Genomic DNA, 25,875 nt, shown 5'->3' with positions numbered 1-25,875 from the left:
CTGAAAAAAATAGTGTATTTTCCATTATGGCTGCCATATGGCCTTACTGCTAATTTTTAATTAGCTGTGGGAAGGTTGCATACACAGTTTATTTGGAGTAAGGAAGGAGACAGAACTGGATGAGGAGATGTCTGTATAGAGGCATGGTATCGTGTCTCTTTGAGTGTCTTTAAATAGAAGAATGTGTAATCCTCAGAAAGTGTTGTTCCACTAGTCTGGCAGATGCATGCATTGGTGCCATTAAACAGATGTAGACACTTCTGTCATTTTAAAATAGAATAGTGTTGTTTACTCTCTGGCTTGCCTAGTCCAGCAGATGGATCTGGAGGCTTTGCAAAACTGACAGGATTTTCTTCAAAAATGATTGGAAAAAGTAACCACTAGCACTTCCCACTTAACATTCTCCCACAGGAGCAGGGTTATGAAATTGTACCTCAGGATTCCTGTTTGCCTTCTTCCCCATGTGTGGCTCCCAGTATTGTTGCAGTGAATTGGTTCCACTGGAAAAGAAGGCATGGTAACTCTGCAGAATTTGGTCTGACAGGAATCTTGATGCTCTACTTCGAATTCTGGAGTTAAGTTGCATAAGATCATCAAGTCCAATTGTTCCCACAGCACTGCCAAGTCCATCCCTAAATCATGTCCCCAAGTGCCTACAAATCTTGTAGGTACCTCCAGCAATGATAACCCCAACATTTCCTAGGGAGCCTGTTCCAGTACTTGACAGCCCTTTCAGTGAAAACATTTTTTCCTCATATCCAACCTGAACCTCCTCTGGCACAACCTAAGGCCATTTCCTCTTTGCTTCATCATTTGTTCCCTGGGAGCAGAGCCCGATCCCCCCCCAGCTGTCCCCTCCTGTCAGGGAGTTGTGCAGAGCCAGAAGGGCCCCCCTGAGCCTCCTTTTCTCCAGGCTGGGCCCCCCACTCAGCCCCTCCTGGTGCTTGAGACCCTTCCCCAGCTCCTTTCCCATCTCTGGACACGCTCAGTGTCTTTTCTGCCATGAGGGGCCCAAAAGTGATTCCAGGATTGGATCTGCTCCCTGGCCCTGTCTTCCAGCTCAGGGGCTGGGTACGAGGAGAACAACCAGTCTGATTGTTAAAGAGTGAGGCAGAGAAGGCATTTGTACCTCTGCCTTTTCCTCAGCCTTTTTCATTATGTGTCCCCATTGCAAGCAGTAAAAGGTGGGATTTTCCTTAGCACTCCTTTTGCTGCAGATGCATTTTTAGAAACATTTTTTATTGTCCTTTATGTTCTGGTTGGGCCTTAACCCCCTTAATTTTCTCCCTGCATAACCTCACGCCATCCTTGTAGTCGTCCTGAGTTGCCTGCCCTCCTTCCAAGGTGATAAACCGTTTTCCTGAAGAATGTCCAGCCTTCCTGGACCCATTTTCCCTTCAGAGCTGCCTCCCAAGAGACTCTAACCCCTTTGAGACAGATGTATCCCATGTGTCACCACCAGGCTTTGTGTCACGCAAACTGATCCATGATAAAAAAAATCCAAAATTCAAGACCCTAACCAGACTTGAAGCCAGGTATTGATCTGCTGGCTCTCACAGCTCTCTGCAACTGGAAGCACAGGTAATGAAATTAGGTAATTAAATAAGCTTGTGTAATGAAGCCATATGATTGGGACACTGGATTTTAATTGCATCCAGGATGTCATGCTGCAAAATGGCCCTGCCGTGCCAGGAGCAAACCAGATGTGCTGCCTGTGAAGCAGATCTGATGCTGTCTACCACACACTGTGGCTGGGTTTTATTTTTGCATGTGGAAGGGAAGAAGCTGTTGTGCCTGACCTAACCTAATGCCGCAACAGTCCAGCTTCAACCTGAACTTTTTAGGTCCTTCCAAGGAAAGTTTCTCTGATTATGGTCTCCTATTTTCTGAGTTTCTCTCTGTTTCTGAGTTTTTTGAGGGTCCCATTTTAGGAAAGAGACAGATGGTAATGGAAGATGAGAGGGACTGGCCTCCACTCTTTGCTGTATGGTTGAGGGAAAAATTTATACAATTGTTTCCGTCTGATAAAAGAAATTTTAGTGAGGGACTTTTCTTGCTGTGAATGGCATTAGGTATAGATGCCATGCTACCCAGAAACTTGATGGCAGGCATCCTCAGTGGAGTGCTTCATTTGCTGTTGATCCAGTGGTTGGTAAGAAGTTTCTCCAAGACTGCAGACACAATTTGAAACTGTCTGAGCTGGGGAATTTCCCTCTTGTGCTGAATGCACAGGAGATGGGCACTGTTGTTTCAGGGGGTTGGGTGGTTTAGCACGCTGCAGCATAGCTGGCCAGGTGATTCTCTGTGGGGAATGTGTAAGATTCCACATCCATTGCAATCATGGACAGAGTAAGAAGAGATGCAGAAGACAAGGGAGAAGATCCTCTGGGCTACACCTATGCTGTGTGAGCTCTTTGTCTCATGTTTTGGGATGTATCCTGTTCCCTGATTTGGGATTGACCTGTAAATAAGCTTCAAAGTCTTTAAGATGTCCAGCACCACTGAAGCACCACCTTTTCTAGCTCACAGGGCCTGGTGTTACCAGTGCAAAGGCTTTGAAAGGGACCACAGAAAGCTCTAACTGCAAATCCCATGAAACTTTGCTGTGCTTACTAAGTAAATGAATAAAAATAGCGGCAGGTCTTTTTGCTACTTTGTGAAATGTGATGTTTTCTGGTGCTTTGGACTTGTTTTGATTTGATTCTTTGGCTGGCTCTTGTTTCATGATTGCATTTTGATATCCCTAGAGGGCTGTGCTTGGGAGACTGGACTGCAAAGTCAGTTGAAGGGCTCCACTCTTCCTATGTAGTCTTCAGCAGCTCCATTAGGAAATTCTGGGGCTATTTCTGACTTAAACCCAGCAGAGTAAATCATCTAAATGCTTTTATGGCAGCCACCATCTCCACTGTACCTTCCCTTCATGGACTGGCTTTTATCTGGTTGTGGGCTCTGAGTTCCAGGCTTTTACTGTGAGATCTGAAGTGCTTTTCACTGAAGTGCTTGTCTTGACAGGCTCCTCTGCTGCTGAAAGCAAGAAGTAAAATAATTTCCCTCATATGACATATCTGGAAAAAAGTGAGAAAGCTCCCTTATATTTTGTAGCTTTTACTTACACAGATCTTTCATCTCAGTTCTAACACACTGCTTTACTGCCCTGAGTGCAGGGAGGACACAGGAAAGTGCAGCTGGACATGAGCAACCTTGGGATATGGTACACTGAAAACTCTGTGTTGAGTGTTTAGTGTAAAGCTTCTAGTTTGGAGTATGGCCTGTCCCTCCACTGGTCCTCTGGTATTTGCTAGCAAACTCTCAATGTGTGTGTTGCAAGTGGAGTTGCTGCATGGAAGTGTTTTTCAGGGTTTTACTTGTCTTTCTGGGTGACATTTGGGCAACTGCAGCAATGAGGCATGTGCACTTTTTGTGGTCTGCAGAACCATTTATCTTGGCTTGTTCTTCCTGTAGAATCATGTTCCACGAGCAAAATAGTTGCTTTTCTTTGAAGTGCAAGTCATATCTGCAGCCTCCTTTCCATTCCCCTGGAGTTTGGCTGTTGAGCTCTCTCCTGTCAGCTGTGGAAGACAGAGCCTTGCTGCTGCTCACCATCCTGCCATCAGTGCCTTTAGAAGTGAGTCTGTTACTCTGTACTTCTCTTGGCATGTCCAGAAGAACAAACAGCCTAAAACATTCTCATATTTGCATAGCAGATTACTTGTGGTGGTGGTGGTGACCTTTTCATTCCTCTGTGCAAAGGATATGGGGAGAGCAAGAAGATAAGGCAGATGACACTGGTTTGGCAGATAACTAAGGGGGGGTTCACTCACTTACCTGCCTACAAACATAGTGCCAAACCATGTGGAGGAGGTGGAAGAAAGTTGGTGGAGGAATGGAAAGCTGGTCACTTGTAAAATATGCTAGCCTGAGCTGCAGTAATTACTTTGTTTGAAGCTGACTGCTCTGCTTGATAAAGTTTGCAGGGTTAGATGTGGGTGTGGGATCCAGAGGTACAGCTTATAGGAGGCTGTAAACTGAAGTGCCCTTTTCTCCCAGATTTCTTCAGATTTCTTCTTGCAGAAGACAAGGGCTGAATGAATGGGTTGCGTGTCTATTCCAGAGTAGTCCTGTTAGCTCTGCTTCTCACAGCTTCTGTTGTCTCTCCCTTGGTGGTTTGCTTTCACTGGACCCATTAAATGTGGATGCCTTAAGCAGTGAGTTGATTTTGGTTTCTAAAGTTGCTTTTGGCTAAAAGAGGCTTGTTGTTGCTTGGCATCTTGTGGAAATCAACCTGCTTCATTTGGGATCTTGGACTGAGTTCCTAGACATGAGGGGGCTGTTCCTTCAGCTTTGGTTGTAGGAGTACACCAAAGCCTGAGAGAGTACTAAGGACTTTCTAGGAGAGCACAGCTTTTCATGGAAAATGGATGGCAGTAAATTGAAAATGCCTTGATGGTTTTCTACTGGGAGTGGACACAAGACCAAAATCTCTTTCAGTCCTTTTCTTTTCTTACCAGACTTTGTCTTTCCCTCTGCTCTCCTATGTCAGATTTGGCTCCATATCTCCCCTTCTGCTGGAAGTTGTTCTGGTGCTCATGCAGTGTCCTTGGGAGAACATAACCATTCACCATTATTTTGAGGGGAGAAATGACCCTTTCTGTGGAGGGAGGGAATTATAGCTGGGAGAGGCTGAAAAAGTACATTTTCCCCTTTTTCAAGGAGAACTTGGGTGCAGGGGGAGGAATGTAGCTTTCCCTGGCTGTTTTTAGGGTTTTCTTCAGCTTTAATTTTTACCTGGCTTTTCCCAGTCAAAAAGCTTTGGTATTGAAGCAATCTATTCAGGACAAAGTAAGTGCATGTCCTGGAGTGTAGAAGGTATCCGCTGTGCATCCTTGAGGGTATCCATCTATTATTATATTTTTAAGTGTAACTTTACAAATACTTTAAAACACCATTCTTGTCCACACTGGTATTTCTGCTGTCTGGGGGTGGAGTGGGTTGTTTGTTTGTTTGTTTTTTGGTTGGTTTTGGTAATTTTTTTGTTTGGTTGGTTTTTTGGTTGGCTCTTTTAATTAATTTTGCCCAGCATTAATGTTTGTGTGTCTACACAGTGAAAATTAACTTTATATATTTTCCCTCTTTCTTATCTGGCTAGTTTTCACACAGTTTCCCCGCTGTGTGACATTCTGTGGCTTCTGGAACCAGTAATGCCTGCAAAAGGAAGGGGTGAGTGGCAGGTGGGGCTCAGGATGAAGCCTGAGTGCCTCTTTGCCATAAGGGATCCCTGCCTGATGAAGACAGCAACATAACACCACCAAAAAATGGAATTCCTCTTTCCACAGACACCCCCCAGACAACTCCGTAGAAAGAAAGGAACCTTCTTATTTGTGAAAATACAAAAGCAGTATTTCACCCTCGCAAACAAAAGAAAGCCCAAATTTCCTATAAATGTTCCCAGCTGGCTCAAGTGTTGAATATGCTTTTACCATGGCAGATTCATGTTTTACCTTTGGCAGAAATAAAGGGGAGATCTTTCATTTGGCAGAAAGACTTACACTTACCTGTGTAAATTTTAACACATCCGCTTAAGCAAGTGTGGCCTGATCTTTGCAACTAAACCAAAAGCATTATTACAGCCCTTTCCTAAAAGTTGCTTTTGGCTTTTGCTTTTCCCTTTTGTTTTATGCCTTTCCATTTCTTTACATACCAGAGTCTGGCCATTGCAAGTGCCTTGCCTGCTGAGGCATTGAAATAATCTGCTTTTTTACCACAGTTCTGCTGTGAATGCAGTCCCTTGATACAGTGCCTTTATGTGGATTTGGTCAAGTCTTTGCCTTTGATCTGCCTGGGATTATTAATTCTCTGTTATAGTTAATGGCTGCTTTGTCTTTCTCCTGCAGCCTCTATGAAAAGATCTCAGGGCCTTTTGTAAATGTGCAGTGATCAGTAGTCTGAGCTGTGTGTGGTTTGTCTCTAGAAAAAAGTGCAGTGTAGCAGCATGTTTGGGCCTGGTTCTGAAACCGTTCAGTTTATCAGTTTTTCTCAGAAAATGTGAGATTTAGCAAAACTGCCTTTTGTTAAATCGGCTTAGAAAGCTTGCAGGTTTCAAGACAGCTTTTTGTAAGAGGTTTAGCTGTCAGGTGGAAATGTAGTTGTGGGCATGGCTGCCTGTGTTAGTCTGTGACAGACAGGGGAGCAAGTTAAGAGGTTGGCACTGCAGAGTGTTCAGGGACTTGTTACCTTCTGGTCTGACCTCCCCCATGGAAAGCAAGAGCTCCAGCTGATACCTGATCTTTTATGCAAGGGTTTGCTGCTTAACCAGGGGGATTCTCCTTTGAGATGTGAGTGAAAGGGCCAAGCATGGTCCTGAATATGGGCTTTCTATTTTGCACATGCTGATCTGGACTGTAAGGATATAAATGCAGGCAGGTGAGTTGCTGTCTGAAAAAGTGCAGCTGGTCAGTTTTGTCTCTGGTGAGGAGGAGGAAACTTGGGAAGCGTTAAGAACTTGGGGGCAGGAAGGGAGCTTCCTGTGCAGTTTGAGTTACTGGGGCATTGCAAGTTTGCTGTCTGTGTGCTGCTCCCACCAGAGAGGAGGACAAAGTTACCTGGACAGGTCATTTGCAAGGACCACCATCATCCAAGGACCTCAGAGCAGCCTGATATCTTCCAAAGTTAGGACTGAATCACGAGATGGAAGTGCATCATGTAAAAGTTGTGCTGAGCCAGCTGGGCACTGACTGAATGCAAAGAGAAGCACAGGAACTCTGGGATCAGTGTCACAACAGCTGCTGCTTTCTGCAGGGTGGGATTCAGCCTTGCAGTCAGAAATAACCAGAGCTAAAATTAAGTAGTATTTTCCATCTGTTTTTGTAAGATGCAGAGGCTTGTGGTCAGATTTTTTATAACAAGGCTGTGAATGGCAAAGACTGAAGTGACCTGTGCTGTTGCTGATACCTTTTAAAATTACACTCAAATTAAGAGTGAAGGTAGAAAGCTGTTGATATCAGTTGACTCTTTCTTTTAAAAAGGAGAAAGCTGGGACATCTTTTTATAGTGCTCCTGCTAACTTTAAAGGCCATCTCCTGGCTTCTGAGAAATCCTTGACAGCTCTGGTGGCACTTCCAGCTTTTGTATCTAATTGGTTTTGCTGTGTGCAGCTTGCCTGTAATCCCATGTCTGAGACAGCCTACCTGGCTTGCAGATCTAGTGCTCTGTTCTGTGTGTCTGTGTGTGTGATCTGATCATTCTATTTATTTGTTTGAAAGGCCAGCACAGCTTCCAATGTGACTTAATCATGTTGACTGCTGACACTGCCAGGAGATTGTAAAAATATTGCAGCGCTGCCAGGAACCCTTGCTGCTTTCCTGGGGACCAGTAGAGCAGCGACCTTTTCATGTGAATTTAAATTTCTAGTTTACGGGAAAACACAGTGTTTTTGCTGAAAGCCAGTCTGGATTAAGCTGTGCTCCTTCAGCCTCTTCTCAATGTCCTACCCCTTCATGCTGCATGTTTGCTGTGACTGGTCTCTGAAATGGAATGACCAGGCTTTAAAGAAAGGTGTTTTACACCAGCATTGGGTAGAGAGCAAAACACCTGTGCCATCACCACAGGGGAGGCTGTTCCCTGTGGGGAAGGGAAGGGGAAAAGGAGCCCTGTGACTGGGCAGGCAGGGAGCAGTAATACCTCATGTGGGAATTGTCATGACTATAACTTGTGCAAGCACAGCTCTGCTCTCCAGTCACTGCCTCTTGCATGGACAGCTCTGGTATAAGCCTCACAGCAAAGACCCTGCTGCTGGCACTTGCCAATCTTTTAATATCCATAATCTTCTACAGTACCTTTGGGTTTGTGAAGGCATGGGCTGAAAGCCATTCTTTGTTGTACATTTGCATTAAAATACCTGTTGGGTTCTCAGAAATGTACCCGTTGCTCCATTCTGATTATAACTGCCTCGGCTTGCTCATTTGTGGGTTCTCTTTTCTTTCCAGCATTGTGGCTCTGTTTCCTTTCCTGATTCTGTTTCTTTGCTCAGCAGTGATAAGTGAATACTGGGGGCAGTGAGCAGGGAAAAAGTCCTCAGCATTGTTCCAGCACAGCGTGAAAGGCTTCTGGAGTGCTGCAGGTGTGGGGAGTGCCCTGGAAAATTCATGTTCCTGAGTGCAGGTGCCTGTCTGCACACTGCCTCTGGGAACTGTGTGTCCCTGGGGGCCAGCTGTGGACACCCAGCTGTGCCCTCACCAGAAGGTGCAGGTGGCTTGCTTGGGAAGCTCCGTGCACAGCAAACAGCATCCCTAGGTGCCTGCCCGTAGGCAGCCAGGCTGGCCAAGGCAGGTGCTGGGCTCTCTTGGGACAGGGAGGGACTCCTGGCTGGGACCACAGCCCAGTGCTGTGTCCGCCCTCCTGGCCCCTGTTCCCAGCAGCTGGGAGCTGATCCTGGTGCCTGCTCCCGTGTCACTGTGCCCAAATTAGGGCTTTGGCAGTCTGGAGGTGGCAGGGCCGTATCCAGTTGCTGCCACTCCGTCAGCGTTCAGACACCCCATGGGCTCTGTCTGTGACCTGTCCTTGCTGCTGGGGCTGGGATGGCCGGACTGCTGTGCAGGAGGCGCAAAAAAGGAGGTAGGAAATGCTTCCTCTGTGGCAGGAATCTCTTAATGAGGACCTGGTGGGCTCTTCCTGGGAAGCAGCTTTGGGAAGCTTTCAGCTGGCAGAGGTGAGAGAGATGTTTTGGTCCCATGGGATGTGGCATAGCTGCACAAGGTCTGAAGATAAGTATGAAGGTTTTGTGTGGTTCTTCATGTCTTGAGGGATGGGGGCTTAATACACAAATTTGCATTGATGTTTTCTTCCATTTTAGTAAATTGCTCAGAAACTAGGTATTTTTGTTAGGAAGAGTAGAGATAACCTTTATTTTAAAATAAAAGAGTAAGTGCATCACCTTACTTGAACTTCTGGGAATAAATCTAGTTTAGTTGCATTTAGAAGTATTCTGGCTTGAAATGTATGCATCATTTTTTTTCATATACATACACTGTGCCATGCATTCACTGCCCAGAGGAACTTAGCAGCTCTCTGCATTGGCAAAGCACTGGGAACAGTGATGCCCTGAACTCACTGAACACTTGGCATTCCCAGAATGACAGCACTGCTGTGATAATGAAGAGTGCTACATCTAGAAATAAGGCTGGTAGTTCCTAAATAAATCTGACTTAATTGAAACATTTCTAGTCCTAGCAGGGTTTTAAAAATCAAACCTCAGTTTTCATGTGAATTGTCTTATGCCCTCCTGGCAGCATCACAATGTAGGAGTTGTTGGGGTGAGAAAGTTCCAGTTGGGAATAATGCAAACAGGGCTGGGTAAAGCACGTTGTTAGAGCTGGTTGGATCTGTTGTATGATGCCTTCTTGCTCCTTGACTTTTTTGTTTGTGGACCTTTTCAAGAAAATGAGAAGGAATGCTGAAAAGGGGAACTTCAGAATTTCTGTACCAGCGTCTTTATTCGGGAGGAAAAATCTCGGCCTGAGGACCCTGTGTTCTGTTTGCAGTGGGGAACCATGGGGCATAAACCCTCAGGTCTCAAAATACAAGACTGGGGTTTATTGCTTGCACTCCATAACGAGGATGTTAGTGGTGATCAGAACCATGCTGTGAACCAGAATTAAGTAACCTCTTGAGACTTCAATTAAGAAATGTGAGAACTTGTTTTAAGCACCTGTTTCAATTTTCTGTGAGGGAAGGAGTGGGGACTGCAGTGTATTCTTCTTCCCTGTCCTCCCCTGTGGCAGTAGGATCTCTGTCTTTTCCACTTGTATGGGGCAGAAAAACAGCAAGTCCTGATACAGGGTTTTGTAACCTTCACAGACTGCATGCTAATGTCAAGCCTGTGGAATGTTTTTCCAGTGGGAAAGGGGAATAATGGCTGCTCTTTAAGGGGAGAGCTTGCAGGGACACTGTGACCATTATTTAACTGTTCCTCCTTTTCTTTCCTGAGAAAATTTTGTCTAGCAAACCTTATTTATCTCAAAGTCCTTGCTTTTTCCTGAAAAGAGTGTGCGACCCCTCCCAAAGGAGACTGCACTACCACAAGTGCTGCCACAAGTCATTTTAGTTCATGCTTGCACAGAACTGTCACTGAAAGTACAGGGCTGCTGTGGTTTCATGCCTTGTAATCAATGTCATCTGAGCTTAAGGGGAGATGTGCCTTGGAGAATGTGAAAGTGTTACAACAATGCTGTTGCTTTTCTTACTGAGAAGCTCTGGGAAAATACTGAAGAACTATTCAGTGTTTGCCCTCAAGTTTAGTTCCTTCCTAGTAGCAGGATGCATGGAAGTATTTTAACATCCATTTTATTTATAAAATGTGCTTTACTGAGCTTGCCAATGTGAGTTGTAAGTTTAGGACAGCTTGAAGTAGAAAAATTCCTATTTGTGTTCAGCAGATCATGGCACATCTATTTTATCAAGTGGCAACACTGGAATTAAATACATTTTCATCTTTATTTAGTGGGTCTGCCTGGAATTCTCTGAGGATTTAACAAGGGCACTAGCAAGTTGCATGTTCTGCAGCTGGAAAGGGTGGTGGTGAGTGGTTGTGCTGTAAGAAAAGGGGTTTGTTTCTACAGTTTGATGTCTGCTCTAGGCTGGGCCTGTCCTGCAGGCAAAGCTCACACCCCTTCCTTCTGGAGAAACAAGCACTCCGAGCTTGTTCTTACCGCAGAATTGGTTTTCTTTTTAAAAGTTTCCAGCCACTTCTGTAGTAGCTGTGTTTAATAGGAAGCTATAAAAGGATGTTACTTGGATTTTATTTTCCACTGTGGCTGCAGTTCTTCATGCCATAAACTGTGGTCCTGTTCTAAAATGGATCTACCAGATGTTGTCTGTTACTATGAACACTGTCCCCAACCCCTACATATACACCAATTCTGCATTTATTACACTCTTTCTGTTGTTTGTTTTTCTTCTATCCAGTGAGTGACCTCCAAGAAGAAGGTAAAAATGCCATCAATGCACCAATGAACCCAAGCACTGTGGACATCCATCCAGAAGACACACTATTAGGTAAAGTTTTGTGCTGGAGGGATGGTTTGTGAAGGGGGCCACTGTGGCCCCCACGTCATTGCTTCAGTGCTGAATGTAGATTGTCCAGTTGGAGCTGAGAGGATTGGAAGTGACAATTGAAAAAAGTTGCATATTACTTGTAGACTAGAAATTAAAAAGGCTAAATGGAGTTTGAAGAGCAATACCAAGCGAGGTAGTTTATGGACTCTCTCCCATGTCCATCCCCATTCCCGCACTCTGAGTCCCTACAAAAGAAACAGCATAATTTAATAGCAAAAAGTGTTAAAACTTGTTGAAATAAACCACTTTTGTCTCTCCTGGCCACATATCTCTTAATCTATGCAATTAGTTGAAGCAAGCTAATTATGAAAGAGTAAATCAGACATCAGGATAAATGATAAAATAGTAAATTAAAATGAGAAGGTGTTATTCATTTGGATTTTCTGATTAGGAGAGTAGCAGGAAATGCAAAGTACTTTTTCCTAAGATGTGGGTGAAGTGTTGGTTGCTCTGTGTTGATATGTCTGGACCAGGAGTGTCTCCAGTCATTTCTTCTGGATACCACTAAAGCTGGGTATGTCTTTAGAAGATGCAGAACTTCTGCTGAAGGCCTGTCCTCCAAAGATGTGATCACCACGAGTTTTGTGGTAAATCATGTTCTGTTATGGGTCAAGTCCAGTTCAGGGTTAGTGTTTCGGGTGTGTAGTGGGTGTCACTTCCTTATGATGACTGCCTGAATTCACCGTAGGCAGTAATGAGGAAGTAAAGGAACAGGGTGGGAAAAAAGGCAGCAAAAGAATTCATGTTTTATTCATTGGTTTGTGAAAATTTTTCACGCGTGTTTAGGTAGCACAGTCGTATTTTTTTTTATAAAAATGAAGAGCCCTGGAAAATCTTGACCCCAAAATGTGTGGGTGAGGTCTAAGGTAACCAGTCAAACGCTGGTTACTAAACGCTGTGTAGTCAGTCTCATGACCAGGATGTGTCATGTTTCCCATCTGACAGCAGTGAGGTCTAGCTCTGCAGTGGGAAGTCACTGTAGGCTGGTCACTGCCAGGTTTTGGGATTCACTGAGCAGTGTGACAATGGCCTGACCAAGGGTGATACCAAAACTTCGTTGTCCTGATAGGAAGAAAGAATTGAAAAATCAATAGGAAAATTGGATTGTATATGGCCTGCCTTCTGGCCATTAGCACTTCTCACACATCTCATCAGCAGAAGAAATGGAAGACTTTACACCAGTGAAATCTATTTTATGTTCTTCCCCCATGCACCAGCACAGCTGATAGAAAGTGGGGTAATTTTATTTCATAAGCTTAATCAAAGGTTGAGGAGTTCCTGCACTCAGGAGCACATGTGTGACCAAGTTTTGGGGAACCAGAGGGTGGAGGCACAAACTCTCAGCCCAAATCTCAGCAACTGCACTGAATGTAGTGCATTAAGCTCACTTTTTTCTTCCAGGTGCTGCAATTTGGGACAGGTGTTTTCAATTAGAACTTAAATTCAAACTGAGGAGAAGCAGAAAAGTAGTTCACTGTGGTTTTTGGTTTGTTACTATGAATGTGCCCCACATCAGGACAGGGATTTTCCTGAAGCATTCTGCATAGGGCAGGGCTAGAACAGGGGAGGGTCAGGGGGGACAATCCTGGTTTAGGGAAGTGGGGCTGTGCTGTCATTCTGTGTGTCTCTAAAACTGCCTGACACTGGGGTCATGGGACATCCCCTGCCATTTCTCAGTCAGCTGACGAGCCCCTTAATGGTGTGGAGTTGTTGCAGTTTCAGCAGTGCACATTTGAAGTGGATCTCACTAAGGTTTCCCCTCTTACTTGAACAGAGGAGAATGAGGAACGCACTATGATCGATCCTAACTCAAAAGAAGACCCCAAGTTCAAGGAGCTGATCAAGGTAGGAAATCAATCTTTGGTCCTTCCTTCTTCAAACCTTTAACTAGTGAGCTGGAGTAATTTACAAGCTGGTCACCCAAGAATGTAGTTGAGGAATGGCAACTTGTTACTGGAATGTAGCTGTGGAAACTGAGAGCAAGGTCAACAACAAGGTAAGGCTAAAAGAAACAGTGAGAGGGGCAAGGAAAGGCTGAATGTCAGGGTGCCCATGGAGTTATGGAGTTAAGCTCCATTGTCCATTTCTATCCTTGTGATGATGACAGCAAGGATCAGTGCTTGGTTTGAGTCCCTGCACATAAAATGTAGGTACCTTCTGTTTCTGAAAGCTGGGAAGGAGCTCTGCAAAGCATTAGTGAGGTTTCAGGAGAAGAAAGAGTAGGACTGAAATGTTAGGGAATGAGGAAGGAACCTCTTGTGTTCTGGGAAAGTTGGAACTGAGTTTCTTCTTGCCCTACATTCTGTCCTCAGTTTACCTGTGTGCTGGGTCAGGGACAGGTGGTTCTGAGTCTGTCTCGTTGCTGGACACAACTGCCCTAGGTGTTGGTATGGTGTGCCCAGATGTGCTGATGTTACATGAGAATTCCTGACTCAGCAGTGCCCATAGTTCCTGCCTGGCATGACAGAGGGCTTGCTCCTGAAGGATTTGTGTTTAGGAGAGAGCCTTTTCTATGCAGAAAGTTGTTGGGGTTAATGTAGTGCAAGCTTGAGCATGAAGGGAAGGGATGACGGGCCTGAACAAGTGGGATCTCTTTCAAAAAAGTATTGTGCTGGTGTTACACCTCCCACTGCACTTTTGCTTCATTTCTTTAAAGTAATTCTAAAAATAATTTTGTTGGAAATGACAATCTGGCTATATCTGTGTGGCTATGAAAACTTTTTTTGGATAGTGTATATTATTTCCTGAGAGGGGGCTGAGCATATTCCCTGCTGAAAACCTGATGCACTCTGGCTGCACACACCCTGGCTGCTTCCCCAAAGCCAACTGTTCAGCAAATGCCTCAGCAAACTGCTCACCTAGTACATCTTTAAAACAAGCCCAGTGATCTGTTATTACCACTGCAATAATGTGTTTAGCATCACAAAACCACATCAGACTGAGCTCAACAAGGAACTGTGCTCAAATTTCTGTTATTCTAATTCACCGGGAGTACATTGTGGTTTTGAATTAAGCGACTGCACATTCTTTCTATGTTAGTACCTAAATCCATTAATTCTCTGAAAGGTGCAGCGGTCTTGCATCACCCTCTCAGAATGTAATGTGGTTTCTCTTCTAGTGGAGCAGTGATATTATCATGTGAACAAGAGTCATTGCAGTGGAGGAACCAGATGTACTCTGAGATTCAGGAAACTTGATATGGAGACTCTAATTGCTTTTAAATTGTGAATTTTCCTGCTGAGTTTAATACAAGTTTGAGTCTTCCCTGGATGGTGTAGTCCAGTAAGGTTTGGGGTTTTTTTTCAGTTTAAAAACCTGAAAGCCTCCAGGAGGAATGAAAACCAGGGCCAGAACAATGCTTGAGGATAATGTTTGAGTGTATTGCAGAGTGAGGTTCAGGGTCACTATGCCAGTTCACACTTGCACAAGGAGAGAAGTTCCAATGGAATGGGATCAGCTGGTGCAGGGAGCAGCATGGAACTGGAGATTGTTTCCTTGGGATCATCCCCAAAGGAGAGATGTGTTCTGTAGAGTGCCTGTGTAATTTGGGTAATTGCTAATAACTTGCATACCTCTCTGCAGTTAGAGTTTTTTACAGAGATTCAGCGGTGTTGATGTGAATTCACACTGTGTTGGTGTCAGTCTGTAAGCCAAGGGGAGGTTTAAATTATGCTGGCAAAACTTGCTTTTTACTACAGAGTTTGGATAATGAAAAAAAAAAAAGAGTAATTTATTCTTTGTTTTCTGTTCCTTGGTGGTAATGGCATTTTCCAGGGCTCCAGTGCTGGATGAGAATTGCTGTGCTTTATAAACCCAGCCAGCAGAAAAGTGTCTGCCCTGCAGAGCCTGAAAGGAAAGCTCTCCATGGACTAGTGAGGAGTGGGAACTTGGAATAGATGGAGGTTTTTATAGTTCCAAGTGGTTCCTTCTCTCTCTTTCCCCTCAGACAGGAGTGTGCCAATAACAGCAGCAGATCCTGGTGTCTTTTCAAAGCTGGCAGTGGAACTCAATTTCATTGGGACCAGCCCAGGTCTCTTTCAGCACCAGAGTTAGACATGCCAACAGCTTGCCATTACTGATGCTGAGTCTTTCTGTCCTGCCAGTTGAATGCAGTGGGGTAAATGGATCTCAGTGCAAAGAAGCAGCAGAGATCTCTGCTGCTGACACCGCTTTAGCACCTCTTTGTCTCCACCAAATGTTGGTTTAATTTCTGCTAACTCCATGCCATAGGAATTATATGCATTGTGGATTGGGCATTTGGAAGTGATTTTGATAGAGTCTTTGTAACTCTAGAGGGACAGACTGTACAGCATTGTGGTCATACAGAGACCAGCAGATGAAAAACACAAGAAAAAACCTCATTCCTCTCTCATAGTAAAGCAAATATACAGAGAATCTCCTTGTTGAAGGCTGCTTAGTTGGGGATGTGAAAATACCTGCTTTAAGTCTTCTTGCACATATGAAAACCATTATGCCTGTAAATGTTGTATGCTATCACCATGGACAGTTTACTAAAAATAGTCACAATTTGTAAGTATGAAGTGTTCAGCAAAGTTCCCTCTCTGGCCAGCAGCTTTTTTAAACTCACTTAATTGGCCCAGTGTGTAATGAAAATTTGGTAGATGGTTGAACAGACCTAAAACTGAAAATTCAGATCAGGGAAAGAGATAAGTTGCTGCTATTATTTATATGTGTGTATAAATATTGCATTCACAAAATGCTCTATTTTTAATGTCTGAAATATGTCAGCTTCTTTTACTTCTTGTCCAATATTTGCTCATTTTCTGTATTTCATTAGGAAAAATATGAGAAAGGGCTTTGGCTAATTGAATGCAAAATTTCAGAACATCAGCTTGCAAGAGTTGGGTCCTGTCTGAAAGTGCCTTGACCACAGGTAGCAAACCACAGTTGTAAGGTGGTTTTCCTCCCTGCAAAGCTTTCTGTAAGATTGACTTAGAACTGCAACAACTTCTAGCCTTTAAAAGACTCATCTAAACTTTACACAGGTCCAAACACTGCTGCTCTGGACACTGCCTGAAAAGAGTAAACGTTCTCATTTGTAGTAAAACACTCACTGTCCTGGAAGATACCAACTTTTCCCATCTCTGGTTTTATGGCTTTTTTTAGATTTACTGAGGTAAAGAGAAAACCAAAATGAGGCCACTGTCCTTTGACGTGTGGTTTGTCACTTGTGACCAGATGAAACCGAGCTCCTGAAATGCTCTGTGATCTGCATTTGGCAACAGGAGGCCTTCCCCTTGCTTACAGGATGCCAATGCTTTGTGCTTAGCCACGAGGCCTGAATGTGAATTTTTGCTATTAATTTTCATGCTCAGCCAGTTTCATACCTTTGATCTCTGCTTCCTGATTTCCCCAGAAGCAGAGGGGAAGTGGGTCATTGAAGCCAGGGTTTTCTTTCTGGGCTGTTTTTGGTGGCTGGGCTTCCTGTTTTCCCACTGTGCCAGATGTGTTCATGTATTTTGAGTTGTTGTGCATTTTCTCCACTACTGTACAGTGGTGACTGTGGGGTCCTTATGCCCTTGAACTCTGAATTTTTGCAGCTACAAGTGCATGTGTCTGAGCATTTGGCCCAGTTCAGAAGTGCCTTAGATGAGTGCAAACGTGCAGGAAATGTCAGGCACAGTTGTGAGGACATCAGAATATCATATTAAATTTTTAAAACCATGCTACTAGCCCCAAATATTATAGAAGGCTATAGAAAAGCAGCTTTTCATGAGCCCAAAATGTAATATTGAGCAAGCACAGGAAGGAAGGAATGGGTAGAGTGTGAGACCAGACACATCGAGGTTAAGCATCTTTTCATGCACAGGAGATGCTCTTGTCTGCTTCCCACCACGCATCAGTGTGCCTGTGTCAGGCTGTTAAAATTTTGAGACATTCAGGTTATTGAATATTTCCTGCTTCTGCATTTTTATGAAGGAGAAATCACAAAGAACTGGAGAGAGCTGATGTTCTGTGAGCATAATCAGAAACTATTTATGCACCTTCATCGTTTCAATGGGCAATGTGGTGTTTCCTCTGTAAAAGTTAAAAAGAAAAAATCTGTGCTGAAAGCTTTTCCAGGTTTCTAATTAAGACATAATCAAGGAATCAAGAAAGGCTTGGGATTTTTTTTCATTGCAGTACTTTACAGTCTTCAACAGCTGCTGGAAAAAAACACCTGGATTTTTTTTTCTTTGCAAACTCTTTTTTTTTTAGTGGAGCTAAAGTTGTAGTCTGAATAGTAGAGAAGTTAGAATGTTTTTTGGGATATTTTTCTTTGATTTGGGTACTAAACTCTGAAAATAATAAAATAATTGTGACTAGACCTGTTTAATTTGTCTTTTTTGTAGTTTTTACTTAAAGTTTTTCAGTTCTAAATTTTTGTGGAACATTTAATTAGCACATAGTGCATATATTTTCCTTTTTTAAGACCCTGTACTGTGTATCTGCACTCTTGGAAATGGGATATTGGATCTTACATTTTAGTCTTTTATTTACAATTCCTTGGCATTTTCTAGATTCTGACTTCAATACCATTCAGCACAGGACAAGCAAAATAAAATGTTTATTAATGGTTTCAAATAGTTTAGCATTCTGAGTCTTCCTTTAACAAAGCTTTTGAGGACTTCTTGAAACCCAACCTCGGGTCTGGAATGGGATCTGAGTATATTAAATATCTTCTGCTGAACTTCAGATAATTTTTGAAAGCCTGTTCTGTAAATCTCACAGAAGACCTAAACCTTTTATGATTTTGATTTCTTCAGTTGATTTTTTATGAATGTCAGTGTTTCAAGCTTGTATAATTATGGAATTAGGCAGTCACCTTTAAAAAATTCTCTTTCTAGTTGATGTCTTATCTAGGACTGATTTTTCTGTATAACTGGGGAAGTTTTTGAGGTGAAAGATAGCATTGTGCTTCTCATTGGTGATCTTTTGCTGACTTGTCCTGGGGGAGCAATGGGGTGATGATGTTGCTGCTGCAGAGCTCATCCTTGTGTATCCATATGTCCTCACTCACCTCCCCTCTTGTACCTGTGTGAGAGAAGACCTCTTCTGACACAAGATGACGATATTGAATAGTGAATAACTTAACAGAAAACCTTTATTTTCAAAGGCAGATCTTTGGAAGAGTAATTTTTATTGTTGAGGTTTTAATCCTTCTGGACAGTTTAGAGGGCAAAGGTGATTTACCTGGGTGAGATTGATGCTGACCCTTGTTTTCTATGGAATGAGCACTTGCCAAATCTCTCAGCCAAAGCTTCCTTGCCAATTACGCACCGCCCCTATTTTTAGAGCTGACTTTCACTCTGCATTTTCAGCATGCTTTGGAGGCACTAGAGACATGGATTAGAGGCACATGAAGCATTAGTATTTCATGTTTGGGTTGTAAACCTTTTCATGGTCACTAAGCCTAGCCAGATTTGAGTTTCTTAGGTTGAATGAACATCAGCAGCCAGGCTGAATGTCCTTGTGCCCAACACATTCAAATGCTCTTGTTCCCTAGGAGTCCCAGGGTGGCTGTTTTCCACTGCAAGCCTGCATATATTTTGTTTATTTGCTTTTGTTTCACAACCTCTTGTGTAATAAAACCCCAGAACCTTCTTAGCCATCACAACTGCCAAGAAGAGGCAGAAATATGGGGTCCAATCAGAAGTGAATTAAAAGAATCTGCAACTTTTTATGAATGCAAACTAAAGGTTACAGAATCTTTAAATTAAGCTTATTGTTTTGGGTGGCTCTAGTCAATGGATTTTTCACATCTGTGATTGGCAATACTCTTATCTTATGGAACCTAGGAAGTAGCAGGAGCTAACATTGTGTCTCTTCCCACAGAACTGTGCTATTTTTGTGAAAATAATTTAAATTTCCGAGTAGTAAATTGGAGGAGAATGATACTACCAGCTTCAAACAGTCAAAGTTTGTTTTCCTGTAACTGTTCAGAAAAAATTGTCTTTGGCACCTGGGAGATCTAGCTCAGTTCCTTTTCTTTTTAAAGATTCTTTATGCTCATTCCAGTTTTACAGGTGACTGAATTATTTTCATAGTTATGGTAGTCAGCATATGGGAACTGTTAAAATGGTAGAATTATTATCAGACCCATTTGATCAAGATTTTAATTCTGGACTTTTGTATTCTGCAATAGCTGAGGATAAAATGCCTTGTCCTGTTGTCAAGACCTGAATTTAAAACAATAAGGGACAATCAGGTGCTTTTATTCTATTTTTTTTAAATTCAGATCTCATCTCTGCAAATTGGAAATACATAAATATGCTTGCAGTTCATCTGTTTTATAGTCCTGATTACTGCCTTGAATGGAAGGAATGTATTTTGTTTGGTTTTAAACATTTGCCTTCTTTTTCTGTGCTTGCAGGTTCTAATTGACTGGATTAATGATGTGCTGGTGGAGGAGAGAATCATTGTCAAACAGCTTGAAGAGGACCTGTACGATGGGCAGGTGCTGCAAAAGCTGCTGGGTGAGTCCCTGTCAGAGAAGGAGACACCAAAGACTGGGAGGGCCCAGAATTAACCTCTCCCAAAGCTGCAGACTGTGCCGTAACTCAACATCTCAGGGAGATGGTTGATGTCACTGAAAGCTGCCTCAGCTTCTCCATCTGTTCTGCTCAGGCTGTCTGCTGAGAGGGGAAGCAATCCAGGTAATCCCTAGGTATCTGTTTCATGGACTGACTGTAGTCCAGGCAGCTGAAATGTGGGGTAGAAAAGGAGTGAAGAGGTTTGTGTTTGTGGGGCCAAGCAGAAGCCATGTGGTCCAAAATTTTGACAGTGTATTTTGCTTTTGAAAGCTTTTGGGCTGAGAGATGTTTTGAGGTCCTGATTAAAAGTATTACTTTTTGAGGGGAAAAAAGAAAAAGAGAATAAATGACAGCAGACATGTGCTCAAAATGTGCACCTCTGTGTGAATGACACATGAGGGGATACACTCTATTGAGAATTTGGGATTTTGCAGCCCCCTCCCATCTTTGCAATGTGTGTGTTGATGCAGGAAGCACAGTGGAGAAGACTGAGGATAATCCGGTGATTTATGAGAATGCTTTTAGAAAACAAAAAGGCTTGAGGCTTCCAGTACTGTATAATAAATACACACTTTTTCTTTGCCAGACTGCTCTCAGCTCACTTCTGATGTGTTTTCAGGAGTCGGCTGGGCTGTGGGATGTGTGTGTGTCACAGTGGGGCAGGAGGACTTAGTGCTGCTGGTTCCACTGGCTGCTGGATTTTCTGCACAGGCCCCTTAAATGAGAGGTGTTTTGATGTACATCCACAAGCTTTTAAAATTAGTTAATGACAATTACCTTTGTGTGCAGTTGAAACTCCTCAAAAACAATAACTTGAGGAATGAAGCAAGAATACTTTCAACACTTCTGGGTTAGCATGGAGCCAGGAGCCTCCAAATGTTGTATGGATCAGCAATGTACAGGCAATTTTAACTGGGGAGTATTTGCTTGAATCCAGTTGTTCTTCGTCACTCTGTGGAGCTGGGGAAAGGGCTGAGGGAGCTGGGGGGGCTCAGCCTGGAGAAAAGGAGGCTCAGGGGGGCCCTTCTGGCTCTGCACAATGCCCTGACAGGAGGGGACAGCCAGGGAGGGTTGGGTTCTGCTCCCAGGGAACAGGATGAAACAGTCTCAAGCTGTGCCAGGGGAGGTCCAGGTTGGATATTGGGAAAATTTTTCCACTGAAAGAGTGGTTAAGCTTTGGCACAGGCTACCCAGGATGGTGTTGGAGTCACCATCCCTGGAGGTGTTCAGAAATCATGCAGGTCTTGCACTTGGGGATGTGGTTTAGTGGTGGTCTTGGCAGTGCTGGGACTCAGTGATCTGAAGGTTTTTTCCAGCCTTCCAAATGGTTCTATGGTTCTTTGTGTAGATCAGTTAGGAAAGATGGACTTGGACATCTTGCAGCCTGAGATCTTTCACTGCACCAGCTTTTACTCATTTCCTGCATTTTGGGCCCCTGACTGGGGAGCAGATGCATCTCCTCTGACCTGGAGCTACCACAGCTCAGCCCCAGTCTTGTGCTGTTCTTCAGCAGTGTCTTTGTTCCTTCCCTCACCTTCCTGGAAAAACTAACAAGGTGTGGTCATTAAACTTCAAGTAGTAGTTAACCATTCCTTTTGAGTGAGAGGTGTTTTGTCTTGATAGCCAGGCCCCCAAAAAAGGATGAAAGACAACAGCTTGTCACTGGGCTTATGCTGAAGGGATTGGAAGTAAGATATTAGTAAATGACTGATGGAGGTGGAGCTCCTTGTTTAGTTAATTTTATCCAGGTGCAAGCAGTGCCACTCAGAGAAGCTGGAATGGCCTAGTACACATGATATTGGCGTGAAAGGAAATAAATTTGATTGCTGACTGATAGGTAACCTGGGCTGAGAATAGGTAGAAGCCCTAACATGTGACCGAAAAATTATTTTGTTTTCATAATCTTGATAAAAAAATATTGATTAAAAAAATCTGTACTTTAGATTGCTAGAAACATTCAAAACGTTCAAAGTATTTGTTAGTTGATAACCTCCAAGTCTTTTCTCTTTGGGTTACTCGAGTGCTTTTTGTATTGCTGCCACTTTAAAAACAAAAGAAAAAAGATATCTTCAGCTAGATAAAACATCCAGAAGAAGCATGCTTTTGAGAGCAGAAATATCTCCATTATTGGAAAAAGAGGAATTTTGATGACTCTGAAACATTTCTGAAAGAGTCATCAGAGTCTTTAGAATCTCATTTTGTGAAAACAGTTTTGGTGCAGTATGTTTCTTTGTTTTAGAGAGTGGAATAGTATATAATTAGAATATGGCCAACCAGTCCTGACATCGTGGACAGATCAGCGCAGTGAGTTTGGCCACATTTTTTTATGGGTGTGGAACAAGAACAGGGATGAGCTGTTCCCATTGCTCTGATGGCTGGAGGACTCAAACCCACCTTCCTCAGCTGCTTGGTTTTTCTTTTTTTTAGAATGTTGGCTTCTGTCTCTTTGGCAAGGGCCACAACACAGAGAAAGAGAAGAACAAGTTGTCTGTGACTTTGGCCACAAATAGTTATATTACATCAGCAGAACTGAAATTTTAGTAATGGAATTTTACATATTTTCCTGTTTTATTTCATTTTGGAAGTAATCAACTATGATGTGACAATGTCAACAACATGACAAGATTGTACCAATTTACGTTTTAAATTAGTTCCACTGAGCTAATCCTGGTATGAGTCTTGAGGGTTTGAGGTTGCAAAATGTGCTTTAGCTTAAATTCATACCTTCAGCTGACTTGAAATTAAGCTTGTCAAGCTAAAGTAAATGTTCATACAAAATATTTCCCACTTATTGTCCTAAACTAGCTTTAAAAAAGTCCTTTGTACCTGTGCAGATTCCTTGTGCAGTGAAGGCTGTGTTGTGCCAAATGCTTTTCTGCAGCGAAAGAAAGTGGGAGGTATAATTAATATTGCTGTTAGCTTGATGCCTAGCTGAAAGTTGTTACAGATTTTTATATCTGATTGATGAGCATGTTCAGCCAGACTTCACCAGTTTTGTCACATTTTTATTGGAACTGACATATTTTGGTAAAAGTTTTACTTTCAGCTATTTTTCCATCCAAGGAAAATAATTATCTTAGAAAAGCTCTAGTAGACTCCAGTGGTCTGTGCTTATCTCCACACAGTTTAATCTGGTTTTGTCTGCCCTTTTTATTTATTTTGTCTGTTTTTCAAATGCAGAAAAACTGGCTGACCGTAAACTGAATGTGGCAGAGGTGACACAATCTGAAATTGGTCAGAAGCAGAAGCTGCAGACGGTCTTGGAAGCTGTCCATGATTTACTCCGACCCCATGGCTGGACAATCAAGTGGAATGTTGACTGTAAGAACTTTTACTATATTTTCTGTCTCAGTAAGTGTGTTATCACTTAGGAAGTCTGCTAAGATCATCCTTCCCCAGTATCCTCCAGTGCAGTGGAAAGCAAGTGGTTGGGTTTGCCTGTCTGTGATCAGAGGGGGTTGGGACTTGTAAGTTATGCTTAAAGGAAGGGCTGAATGTAGGCTTTGCTACCTGTGAAGTTACATTGTAGGCCTTACTAATTTTGGAAAAAGAGGAAGAAGGATAAAAAGACTGTGTTGACCAAAAGCATTTTTCACTGCCTTTTCCCCCAGAGCTGTTTGTTTAAAATAACACCTCAGTGTCCTTTGACTGTCTTCCTTTCCCTTGTTCCCTGCAGCCATTCATGGCAAGAATTTGATTTCCATCCTGCACCTTCTGGTGGCTTTGGCCATGCATTTCCGAGCTCCCATCCGGCTGCCTGAGCACGTGTCTGTGCAGGTGGTGGTTGTACGGGTGAGTACCAGCTCCTGGCAGGAGCAGAGGGCATTCTGCACGGCTGGGCTGCCCCCACCCACTGCCTCCCATCTTTTTGTCACTCAAAAAATGTGTGTCCCACTTGTTTGGTGAGTCCCATGCTTGGGAATGCATTTTTGGGTTGCACGTGCTTAAATGAGACCCCAAAGGCAGCACATCTTTAGTAGGTTTGGGGCCACCCTTTGCTATTGTAATAGCAAGCTCAAACATGCAGTGGGATTTTGTATAAGGGAGCATTGGGCTTGTAATTTCTGTCACTCTGGTACAGTTTTTTTTGCCATGCATTTTTTGCAGAGAAGCCATTGAAACCTAAACAACACAGCAAGGAGTCTCAGCTCATAAAATCTCCCCAGTCTGGAATGCCTGTTAGCAGTGTGGTTTTTCCCCTATGACTTCATGTGCAGACTTAGACACGTTGTTTTCCTTGGCAAGCCTGATAGACTTTCATAATTTCTTTCACAGTCCTATATTTTTGTTAGCTTTCCTTAGATATGGGAGAGAGATCTGATCTAAGGAACCCTGACTGCTTCCCCCCTGCCCTAGATACTGCTCTGGTTATTCTTTTCTCTGCTTTGTGTTGACCTTTCCTTCTACAAAGGCTCTACTTTCAAGCACCTGTACCTCTTTTTTTTCCTTGCCTTCTATCCCAGGGAAAGTTTCCCATGGGAACCCAGTTTTTCTCCCAGCTGCTGAACCTCAGGCAGATGTGTTCCAGCTGGCACTCTGCTCTGTAAGTGCCTGTTTGCTGTGGCACTCACTCTGCAATTTACTGTTCCAGCTGTGGGTTTCCTTTCAAGAATGAAGAGGATAAAGTGATCCCATGCCCTGTTTTGCAAACCTGGATCCCCTTACAAGATGCAGGGTGCTTGATTAGATGAGCTTCATTTTGCCTTATATTCAATAATGGTGTTTCCAGGTTGCCTGCCTGGATGCACTAGATGTGCAGGGTGTGAGGTAAATGAGAAATTGATGGATGTTCCCTGGTTCATAATAAATGTGTGTATTATCTATAGGAGGTGGTTTTGAATTTAAGAACAGTGAGTTAGTTATAAAGTAACATGAATGTAAATAGGAGACGGATTTATTTTTAGATTTCTTTTGTCTGTCTTGGAAAGATAAGGAGGAATATATAAATATAAGCTGGTCAGCAGCTCTCTCACACCCTGATGTGAAAAACCTCATTCTGCCCAGTACAGTCAAGTGTCTTCTATAACTGCTAAGGCAGAAAAAAATATGAGGTAGAGAGATAAAGCCTCCCTTTCCTTGTCCTTAGTTCAAGCTACAGAACCATCCACCTCTACAGCAGAAAGAAGGCTGTGGAGAAGGTTTTCACTTCTTTTCCTGTTGGAGGGATATAGAGGAGACTCCATCTGGCTCACCAGAGTCCCTGGATCTTGAGACTAGATGACAGGGTGACATAAAGGCTGACAAGAAGCTAGGCAGGAGAGAGAGCAACACCTGTGTCCCCAAGGAGTCAGGTATAGTGGGGGTTAAGTCAAATCCTAGAGGCTCTTGCTCTTGGATCTAGAGCCTGGAGTCCTGGCAATGGGCATGGACACAGCTGGCCCTGTGCAAGAGGAGGCTTCTCTCAGCCCCTAACCCAGTGCTAGGAAAATCTTGCAACTCTTCATCTTTGTTTATTTAAATGGAAAGCAAAGGGTGGTATGAAACAGAGCGTGTTCATTCTGGAAAAAAAACCTTCTGCCTTCTAGTTTGGTAAACTGAATTTTTGTAGTTCAGCATCCATAATCTAGTCTAAAAATACATGCTGGTTCAGTAACACAGATCTCTTTAAATGAACTTTGTTTGGTCTCTGTTATTCTAATGACAAACAGAATGGTGATGAGGTGAATATTGTTCCTAATCCGAACAAGAAAACTACTATTAAGAAAATTATTGCCACTATTACCAATTTGTTTTGAAGTGATCTCTTGTTACATATCCCAACAATGAACAGGGTTCTGTCAAACTAGATCACAGTTAACATAAGGTGTTAACTGAGAGGTTTTCATTTAAATGCCTCTTTTTGCTTGGATATACATTTGAGGGGGTAAATAAACAGTTTAAGTGACTTCTGTGCAAATCTTTCAGAACTGACCCTGCAGCAAGACAGCCATGCAAGGTGCTGTGGGAGTATGGTGCAGGAACACACCCACACTGAAATTTTCAAAACTAGCTAAGTCTCATTTTCATGGGTGACTTTGATTATTTTTATCCACTTGTTGAGCTGTCCTCACACTGTGCAGATTCCTGAGGTGCTTCTTCCCCAAAAGGACTGTGCTTACACCATGAAAATAAAGTGGTTTAGCAAGTGACTGCTCAGCCAAGATGTGTGCATTTCCAGAGCCCATCCCAGAGCAATGCAGAGCACCTTATGAGCTTGTGTAAGTGCTATGGGCTCTTTTTTCCTCTTACTTTC

The 25,875-nt window shown here is 43.1% G+C and overlaps 1 protein-coding gene across 4 annotated transcripts in view; it reads left to right on the top strand.

Moving 5' to 3' along the window:
• The window catches only part of PARVB (parvin beta), a 51,162-nt gene that overhangs the window by 8,502 nt on the left and 16,785 nt on the right, over positions 1–25,875 (top strand). For 2 of the 4 annotated variants that reach the window (XM_059471771.1, XM_059471770.1), the window contains exons 2-6: positions 10,960–11,049; positions 12,884–12,954; positions 19,484–19,586; positions 22,824–22,964; positions 23,320–23,435. In XM_059471771.1, coding sequence (XP_059327754.1) covers positions 10,960–11,049; positions 12,884–12,954; positions 19,484–19,586; positions 22,824–22,964; positions 23,320–23,435 — 521 coding nt within the window. Of the gene's footprint in view, positions 1–3,583; positions 3,626–8,519; positions 8,611–10,959; positions 11,050–12,883; positions 12,955–19,483; positions 19,587–22,823; positions 22,965–23,319; positions 23,436–25,875 lie in introns of those variants that run through there. The other 2 variants (XM_059471773.1, XM_059471772.1) reach the window with 2 other exon arrangements.

The sequence above is a fragment of the Ammospiza nelsoni genome, chromosome 5 (assembly GCF_027579445.1).
Source record: "Ammospiza nelsoni isolate bAmmNel1 chromosome 5, bAmmNel1.pri, whole genome shotgun sequence".
Classification (NCBI taxonomy): domain Eukaryota; kingdom Metazoa; phylum Chordata; class Aves; order Passeriformes; family Passerellidae; genus Ammospiza; species Ammospiza nelsoni.
The sequence above is the reverse complement of the archived record's forward strand: the minus strand, read 5'-3'. Positions and strand labels throughout refer to the sequence as shown.